The sequence below is a fragment of the Colossoma macropomum genome, unplaced genomic scaffold (genome assembly GCF_904425465.1).
Source record: "Colossoma macropomum unplaced genomic scaffold, Colossoma_macropomum, whole genome shotgun sequence".
Taxonomy (NCBI): Eukaryota; Metazoa; Chordata; class Actinopteri; order Characiformes; family Serrasalmidae; genus Colossoma; species Colossoma macropomum.
In genome coordinates, this window is record NW_023494804.1 from 17,082,940 (window position 1) to 17,093,334 (window position 10,395).

At 38.6% G+C, this 10,395-nt stretch overlaps 1 protein-coding gene across 1 annotated transcript in view; it reads right to left on the minus strand.

Moving 5' to 3' along the window:
- Positions 1–9,817, minus strand: part of csgalnact1a (chondroitin sulfate N-acetylgalactosaminyltransferase 1a) — a 45,145-nt gene extending 35,328 nt beyond the window's left edge. The window contains exons 1-2 of the mRNA XM_036595313.1: positions 9,196–9,817; positions 7,059–7,335 (exon numbers count right to left, since the gene is read on the minus strand). Of these exons, the coding sequence (XP_036451206.1) occupies positions 7,059–7,335; positions 9,196–9,612 (694 nt within the window). The 5' untranslated portion in view covers positions 9,613–9,817. The remainder of the gene's footprint in view (positions 1–7,058; positions 7,336–9,195) is intronic.
- Between the last annotated feature and the right edge of the window lie 578 nt (positions 9,818–10,395).

Sequence of the window (10,395 nt, forward strand, 5' to 3'; positions counted from 1 at the left end):
TTTGAGCTAATCAAGAAAAATTGCACAAAATAATAATTATGGAACAAGGATTGTTGCCACTAATGTACTTTTGTAGACAGAAACCACATAATCAAGTCTATTAGAGATTACTATTTGTGCTATGAGGCTAATGTAGCAAACAAGTAATGAAAGCTTGTAACCATCTGATTAGCATAATGTTAATTACGCTAATTCATCACACACCACACTGAATTGTTTAGTAATCTCTCTTAGACTTGATTATGTGATTACTGTACAATGAACGTCACAACGTTATCTATAAACATGGACATAATCAGGGTTGGGCAGAAAACTTAGGCTTTGTTCACACAGCAGGTAAAAGTGACCTAAATCTGATGTTTTTCTTTATATGTGACAGAGATATGTTGTCTGTGTGGCAGTGTGAACAGCAAAAAACACTGAATCTGACATTTTCAATTCTGATTTGGAACACTTTTATACGTGGCACCTCTATAGCAAGCCATGTTTATAGACAACAGTGAGTCACACAGGGTCAAAAACCACATATGAAGTCTATTAGAGGTTCCGAACAACTCCACACAGCCTGAGGCAAGTGTGATGATTCAGACATGCGGTTAGCATCATGCTAATTTGTGTGCATAAGTTCCATTATTTGCCAGCTACATTAGCATGGTATCTCCAGCGTGGAAAGTGAAGAAGTGAACCTCAGACACCGAACAGTCTTGGCTGACTGAATACACGTTGGGTTGGAGGGGAAATTGGCTAAATTTTTTGTTGGATCATTCTGTCAAAGATGTCTGCTTTTAGCTGTTTTTTTGGGTGTCTGTCAAGATTGAGTATTTGCATCATTTGTAGGGTCCTTCAACAATATGAAGTTTGTTTTTCATGCTGTTTTCCCAGTCTAGCCCCATTTTAGCAAGACAGCTGGGCAAATTGACACTGGCTGGCTGCTGCACCGTGGACAGTGTAAGGATTCAGTGACCGCATGCTTTGGCTGAGAAATTAACTCTGGCTCTCTTCAGTTTCCTTACAAACTCGTCTTTGTTATGCAGACTGGAGAGCAGTCGAGTCATTAGATAATCAAATAAGAGGACTGAGCAGTGTTGAGCATGAATTGAGGAGGAGTGGTACAACAAGTAACTGCAAATGTACATTCAGTTCCATTTCAGCCCAATTAACCCTTACGAGTCAGCTATCTCTCTTTCTGTTATTCTGCTTCTAAACTGTGGAGCTCAGTTCACCTTTTATTAGACAGGTCAAGTGCAGTAAATACTTTTAACAATCATTTGAAATCTCCTAATGTAGCCTTTCATTAAATTTTGACCTCTAATTTTGCATTTTCCTTTTGAACAGCTTAAAATCCCAGGTTTATTACATAGTAAGGTTTATTATTCAGTAACTACAGGGACTTCAGTTCAAACTGGCTGAGCTATTCTTAGGTTATAGAAGTATGTAATAAAACTTCGGCCCACTGGTGGGCCCTGGCCATTAAGGGGATTAATTTGATCTGTTATTGCTTCAGGTTTAAATTAACACTCAGCTTTCATTTATTGCCTATAGTGCTGTTACTAAACAGTAAAAAAAGAAATATCTAACTTTTCCATTTTTCTTCTATTACTGTTAAACTTTAACTGTCCGTAAAGCACTATGAGCTATCACTGGTATGAAAAGTCTTTATAAATAAAGACATCCTAATTATCTTGAATATCAAGTGATTTTTTTAAAACTACAGTACTGCACAGAAGGCCATCCTTAATTTATTTAATTTCCAGTCAAAACAGCTATTAGGTACAAATTAGTATGAATGTTCAGTGAGTTACTCTTTCTCTTTATTACAGCTTCCATTCTTTCCAGGAGACTCACTTTCAGTTTCTCACAGAAATCTGCAGACACACCTCCAAAGTCCAGTCTTAGAAGTTGGTTGATCATTTTCTGAAGCAATCAAACACATTCAGTGATGTTGAGGTCTGGACTCTGGGGTGGTCAGTCCATTGTTCAGCTTCTTTGTTTGATGTGTCTGTCTCCTTTTCTCAGTAAGTCTTCTTGACAGCTACACATCCTTTCAGACCCATAACGCTGAGTTGTCTTCGCACAGTGGAAGGATGGACAGAAACACCTGTGGATGTTTTCAGATGTGAAGCAGCTTGATTTTCTCCTCTCTCTCAAAGATGAAAGCTTTAAGTGTTGTTTATCTGATGGGGACAGTTTTGGTGTCTACCAGGTCTTCCTGGTGGTTGTTAGGAGCTCCATTTTCTCTGCAGCTTTTAATCAGTGTTTGAACTGAAATTCTTATCTAATCTGCTCAGAAATATCTCTTGAAAAATGAATAACTTGTACTGAATGTTTTGACTGGAAATTATATAAATGAAGGATGGTGTCTGACTTTTACACAGTACTCTATGTAAATGTGTCTGTGCAGATGTAGATGAGTGAAAGCAACTATGAGTAGTTTTTCTCTTTTGGGCAGTTGGGCTGTTTCACTCATGACACACTCTGACTCTGACTCTAACGCGTGTGTGTGAAGTTTCCAAAGGCGAACACAAGGAGGAATCGGTCATTTCCTGAGACTGTGTGTATGTTTGTGACCTTTGAGTGGAACCCTTGCCCTGCTGTGCATGTGTGTGCTGTGGAGGTGGGGGCAGAGACATGTCTCAGCTGTGTGTGTGTGTGTAATAGAGCAGCTGGGCTTGTTTCCGTCCATGTTTGTCCACACGTGTATCCACATCAGAGGATTTCCTGACTGCAGCACCTCGGTCTGCTGCACTTTGGACTTAGAAATACAGACAGCGCCACTAAAACTGGAACTCCATCAAATTTTTCACGGATATCATAAACCTGGGTGATAAAATTATGATCAGGGCCACCTATAAATCCATTTGCTTTGACTCTATACATTAATTATGCTTATTTGATTAGAACATTCCATTTTGTCACTACTGAAACTTTACCAAATGTTTCAGCAGTGACTGTACATGACTAGCAAACACAGCTTTAAACAGCTGCACACGCATAAAATCATCATACTTTTATTAAAAAACAAAAACGTTAGTTATAAAGTAATTACAGAAAATATGTGTTTTGGTAGCGACATTTCATGTTCCACACTAATTTTCAGACTTTGGGACACAATTATTTCAAAACAATAGAATCTAACTGCTCACCATGTGGCCATGAAGGACAGGGACGCAGTCTCGCTTCCTGCTCTAAAATGCAGGGGTGTGGCCAAAATAAGGCTCCGCCTACAGACTAAAACTGTGTGTTTCAGGAGTGACACACAAACGTGGGACAGCATTTTTTGAAAAGGTTTGAAAGTTTTTTGTTTAATTTAAAAGATAATAAGTATTTAGTAATAAGTATTACGTTCCCAAGCGTAAATTTAGGGGTTAGTGTTTGGGACAGACACCAACTAATAGGAAGTACTCAATGAATGATGATTTTGCACATATTTAGCTTATTATTATCAGTATTAATGTCTTGGGTTTGAATAGATCATAACATAGTCATTGTAAATATCTAAGTTCCGAATACATAATTGTTTTTTAAATTAAGTTTGTTTTTTTTGTTTTTTTACTGCAGGACAGTAGTTTGAACTAATTAAGGAAAATTGTCCATTAATATAAACAGTGTATCATGTAGAAACATCTTAATGCTTTTATTTACCTTCTGATGGGTCACTTAGGCTATTAAAATGTCCTACGTATATTTTCATGTAGGGTGCTCCCTATAAATAAGAACATGGACATTTCAACAAGGAGCAAATCAAAGCGGCGCTCCAGCACCAATGATTAATGATGGGGTTGGAGGTGCCTACACTTTTTTAAAAGACGGTTTCTCAAGAGAAAAGACAATGGCTCTGAATAGACCATGAACTCTCAAAGAACCCTTTGCATGCTTAAATGGTTCTCTGCATGGTAAAATGGTTCTTCAGTACCAAAAAGCTTTTGCTCTTGCTACAATGTCAAATTTGTAATAACCCTTTTTGGTGCTATATAGAACCCTTTTTTAAAAAAGGTTTCTATATAGAACCATATACAACACATCTTCCATCAATCTGAATGTTTTCACCATGCAAAGAACCTTTTAAGCATGCAAATGGTTCTTTGAGTGTTCTTGGTTCTACACAGAACCACTTTTTTTACTAAAGCACCCTTGAAGAACCATCTTTTTTAAGAGCGTAGATTTAAACCTCATGAATTTGGGGAGAGGTGGGGAATGGAAGCAAGGCAAAAGATTTTTTTCAGGAGGCCAGAAACGTCTCTGTGCAGACATGACTATGATATTTATCGATATCAAACAATATCAGTTTCGCCAAGTGGGAGGGCAGGTCATTACTCCAGCCTCATGCTGCCTTGCCCTTCTCACACAGTGTCACTGATGCTGAGTTCCACTCTTCCACAGCACCCCTCCTGCTTTTCTGCATGTTTCTGATGAAATGAATGTTCCTTATATAATAAACTTAATTGTTTACAAAAAATATTATTATTCAAGTGATGCTACAGAAAATGAGGCCAGGAAAGTCCCGTCAGAGGCCAGCAAACGCTAGAGATGCTACAAGAGAACTGTTAATTATTATTGAGGCATTTACAAAATGTTCTGTAAAGCTGCACTATGTATTTTTTTTTTGTTAAAACTGTCATTACTGAGTGAGGAGAACAAAATCAGGATAAAATATGGTGAGTGTGCGCTGCTGTGAGTCACCCTGTAAAGACTGAAATAATCCTTTAACAGTCAGAGGCGTCGAGTTTTTTACACTTTAAGAAGCTTGCACAGACGTTCTGGGGCAGCTTGCTGAGATGGAGGAAGTCCTTCCTTCCCAGCCCCGTCCCTTAGCAAGAAAGAGCAATCATTGAAGAGTGGGAGGAGATGGGATGGTGGGGGAGAGGCAAAGTTTTCGTCACAGGAAAGCTGAAGGGAGAGGGGACAATTTATAGGGTGTAGAAGGTAGAGGAGAATTTTGGGCATCAGCCTCCTCCGAAACTTCATCATAACTCCGTTTAACCTCTTAAATGACCAGGACCAAAAGATTTATTACACTCTTCTATAACATAAGAATAGCTCAGTCGGTTTGCATTGAAGCCCTGTAGTTACTGAATAATAAGGCCTAGTATGTAATACGCCTGTGATTTTAAGGGTTCATTAAATTCATTTACAGTATCATGGTCATTTTTTATGCCAAATTCAGTAACAGTAATTAATGCTGTTTCTCTATTTACTCTTAATTATCGTTACATTTAGCATTATTGAGGTACTTTAGTAAAATATTCATAGCAATCATTTTTTCTCCCCATATCACTCAGCTCTGAAACTAAGCCACAGTGGAAACACATCTCTGATGTTCTTTGAGAAAAGAGTGAGTGAAAGAGAGCGAGAGAAAGCAAGAGAGGCTAAAAGTGTCAGCAGGAGCTTCACAATTTATTCATGTGACCTTTTTGTGGCCAAATATATCTTGCTGCTGTGATTTTCCTCTCTGACACTCAACAGTACAAATCCAGAACTGAAGATCTCACCTGTTTTTGGATTATTCACATTAAAATATGTGTGACCAAACATTCACAGTTTGTGAGACATCTCTCCAAAAGTGCTAATTACTGAAAATAACAATAGCACTGCTAATTCATTTATTTGTTTATTAAGTTTTCACTATTCAGAATGAAAGACCAGCTTGTTTTGAAATATTCATAATCTATAATGTAAGACTAAATCTGTGAGATCCATTTCTGAGAAGAGCTGAAGCTGATGGAATGACGCCTGTTTGCATTCATTCATTTATAGCCTTCCTTTGATGTTGAGCTATTGTTAATTTGATGTACTATTTAAATGACATCATTAAGTAAATAGTTATGCAATGAATGAACATTTGACTCCCATTCTATAATGAATATGTGCTTTTGATTTTATGTTCCAAAAATGACAAAAAATGTAAAGGATGTTTTTCTTTCTGCAAAACAAGACTGCATACACAGCAAGTGCATTTACATGCACACCAACACTACAATCAGTTATCTGATTACCAAGGCGATCGTGTAAACAGCGTACTCCAATATCTTAGATCAGATTAAAGCCAATATCGGATTTCTGGAAATCTGATAAAGAGGCTGGATTTGCGCTCAGTAATTGGATTTCTCAGTGCATGCATACCCTTACTCTGATTTCTTTTGTTTCTCTAAGTTTGCACATGTATGAAAACAGAGCACTGTCCCAAAAACAGCAAGCAGCGTTTTACACAGCACCGCGAGACGCTACACAACACTTTGGGAGCGACGCTGAAGCCGACTACATGTTTGATGAAATGAAGGATTTAAATATTCTTCATCTTCTAGATGATGTTCATATTTTCCACTAAACTGACTTCAAGTTTTAAAAAAAGCCACAAATGATGTTTGCGTTTTACGTTACATTTACGTTATGTTTTGTTCTGTGAGTTTTTTGGCTGTTTGTAAAGCAGAAATCCGATTACTGCCTGACTCAAGTAGACCTGGAGTTTCCTTATTATCTGATTACTCAATAGCATTAAAACACACTGAATCAGTTACAGATTTTTGGCAGTTGTCAGATTATTAAGTGCATATAAACCTTAAATCTTAATATTATATCGGCTCTTCTACTTGGAAACCTGTGGTGTGAATGGAATGCTTAGAATTTACACTTTTCACAGTTTCTCCACCTGTTTCAATGAGCTATGAGTCAGAAATTATTCATATAAATTTATACCAAGCTTCTGAAATTACTTTAGAAATTAGAAATCACTGAGATTCGTAAGATTTAACAGTTTATTGTGCCCATATCATGGAAAAATAAACTTCCTTCACTTTTTAGAAATAAAGGAGGTTGAAGTGATATGTAAACACTGTTAAAGTCAACATGTACCCTTTACTCTCCAGTCCATACAGTTCATATATGGAACCCAAGCTGCAAAAACAACTGCTTCTGTTATGTCACAAGAAACAACTTATTTACGTGTATCTACCTATTCAGCCTACAGCAGTGTAGCTCCATCTAGTAAAGGCTGGACCCAGATTTCTGTCATAATGTCTACTGTAAAAAGTGCTCCACAGATCAAACTGAAGTGAACTGACCCTCTATGAAGTCGGCGGGGCTGTAGACCTTGCTGGCGGTCCTGTCTCCATTCAGGTTTGGTGTGTTGAGGGTCTGCATGGCGCTCTCCAGCACTTCGTTGATCTCATCCCGCCGGTCCTTCCTCACCGGTTTCTCCTCCGGGTGCCGTGTCAGCCCCATCTCCAGCTGGTACACACGCTGCAGTGTGAAACTCTCAAATGGCACCACCGAATACTCGCTCGGCAGCCGCACACCTGAGTGAACCTCTGCCCGGGAGAGCTGACTGCGCAGAAACTCCTACAAGTACAACATAACACATCGATCAATTAACAGTTCATACATTGTTTTATGTGAAACTGTAAAACACCTGTGCAAAAAATAATAATAACAGTTACTTTAAAAAGCATCAATGACACACATTTAAGATATTTTATGTTACTCAATCCAGCATTAGCAGCAAAGGGTTGAACTATGAACAGCTTCAGCTTGAACTATGAACAACTTCAGTAGAATAGGTGGTGAGGTGGGCTTTACTTTTTAAAGGGGGGAGCTGAAGAAGTCTAGCCATTCACTCACAACAGCACACAGCAGTGGAACAGTTCACAGAGTTAGCTGGTGCTAGATATTTTCAGTGTTTAAATTTTGAAGAGTAAAAAAAGACTGTGACATATTTATTAGAAGGAACAGGCAGCCAGTCTTTTCAAAAATGTTTAAATTAGAAAAATCACAGATAAAATTTCAAGCAAACCTTCGTTTTGATGTCCCAAGGTAGATGCTTGTCTTTACTAGGCTTGAGACAATCACGAAGAATGACTGGTAATTTCCATCATGATGCGCTGTCACAGCTTTAAGATGCACGAAAGTAACTGTATTTGTTTTGCAATCTGTTTTCTTTTAATTTGTTTTATTTTAATGTGTACCGTTATTCTACGTCCTGGATCAGTCCTGATATGGCTTTGGAATATTCTGAAGTAGCCTGAGGTAGAACTTTTTCACACATGCTGTCATGCTTGTTACTGCACAGAATGGCTTCCCTTACCAAATACAAAATAAGACTAACAACATTTGTACATCAGTTATTAACAAATGCATAGCAACAGCAACAGTAGCCTTTTGATTGTTACATATTTACGATTGTAACAAGAAGTGATTTATAGGCTGTAAAAACAAGATTTATTAAATTTATAGCAAAAACTACCAAACCATAGTAAGAACGACCAAATCATACCAAGAACGACCAAATCATACCAAGAACTACCAAACTATATGAAAAATGACCAAACTATACCAAGAATTACAAAACCATACCAAGAACAATCAAACCATACTAAGAACTACCAAACTACACCATGAACCACCAAACCATATTAAAAACTACCAAACCACACCATGAACTACCAAACCACAGCAAGAACTACCAAACCATACCAAGAACCACCAAACCATACCAAGAACCACCAAATCATACCATAAACTACCAAACTACACCAAGAACTACCAAACCATACCAAGAACTACCACACTGTACCATGAACTACCAAACCATACCAAGAACGCCTAAACCATACCAAGAACTACCAAACCACACCAAGAACGCCTAAACCATACCAAGAACTACCAAACCACACCAAGAACGCCCAAACCATACCAAGAACTAACAATCAATAACAAGAACTACCAAAATATATCAAGAACGACCAAACCACTCCATAAACTACCAAGCCATACCAATTAAATACAGTCAAATACAATGTAACTACCACCTACTCTAAACTAGTAACCTTGGCCCAAAAACTACAGACAGGTATCAAAATTCAATTTTCACTTTTTTGGTACCAACAAAATGACTTCAATACTACAGAGTATCAAAAAAATCCTATCCAATCAGTCTTAGCATTCATGACTGTAAGCCCAGGAATATGCTTGTTCCAAAACCTAGACTGTTGATTGGCTCTCTACATTCCATTTCATATGCATGTCATTAATGCCAGCTCTCCTTGACGGCTTCAATGCTTATGACTTTTCACATTTTCACCAGGTATGTTTATTAAAGCATTAGTAGATAAACTACAGGAGGGCAATTAAATAAAATTCAGTCCACATCAGTAAAATTTCCCAATTATGAATTGATTAAAAGGTCTAGGAGGTCGAGCTTACCTGCAGGTCAGTGTGGCTTCTCTCCTCAGTTGCCCCGGTGCCCGCCTGTCTCTCTCCTCCTTTCTCCTGAGACTCCTTCTCTCCCTTTATCCGCTCTCCGCGCTCCTGCAGGGCCTCCTTCAGCTGGGCGATCTGTTTCTTCAGGCTGGAGATGTGCTGTCGGTGCTGCTCCTCGCGCTCCTGCAGGAGCGCCTGGTAACTCTCCCGCCCACCCGATGGGCCCTGGGGGGCACCGCTGAGCACACCATGACCTCCAGGTGACCCTGCAGGGCCCGCCCTGGGCAACTGGGGGCCGGTCAGCGAGTCATCAGTGTGAGGGCTACAGGTGATGACGTAGAGGAGAGAGAGCACGCAGCACACGAGCACCAAAACTGCACCCACACGAGACAAACACGACACCAGACCTCTGCGCAACATCGCTCACGGGTCAGCAAATCAGTTGTTAATCAATAAAAAAAAAGGCCAACATGAATTGTCAATGCAGTAGGCATACTTAAAAATGGGCAATTATGAATACATGATGAAAAATCAGTCAATGTCAAATAAAAAAAGCCCTCTGTAATTCTCTATGAAGTTCATATGATCCACACAGTCATTCCAACAAACTGTAATCTGATAATTATTTTAGTAGGGATGTGATTAATTGACAAAGTCGATGACATCAACAATAAAAATAAGGGCAATGTGGATTTTAATTTAATTGATTTACTTCACCTCTTAAACTGCCGGCTTATTGTTCAGTTCTTAACCTGAATATTAAGATTTATTACTTGGTATAACAATATTAGCTACTATACATTATTTGGTACAAATTGCATATCTGGACCTGCCAAAAAGGTCCTTAGAGTTTAAGGGTTAAAAAGCGCTCTATAATGCTCATATGATCCACACAGTCATTCTGACAGACTGTAATGCACTAGAGGAAGTGTAGGGGGCGATATGGCTTATATTGTTTCATTTAAAAAGTGCTCTATAATGTTCATATCATCCACACAGGCATTCTGACAGACTGTAATACACTACAGGAAATGGAGGGGGCGATATGGCTTGTATTATTTTGTTGCACCATAAAAGAAAACCCGGAATGTCCAAAGTTTGCCACCAAAAGTGGTATCAATGCAGCATCTGTGGAGCAGAGATGATGTTTTGTTGATGCACCAAAGAAATAATCATTAGTTGTAGCCCTGGATTACTGCAATC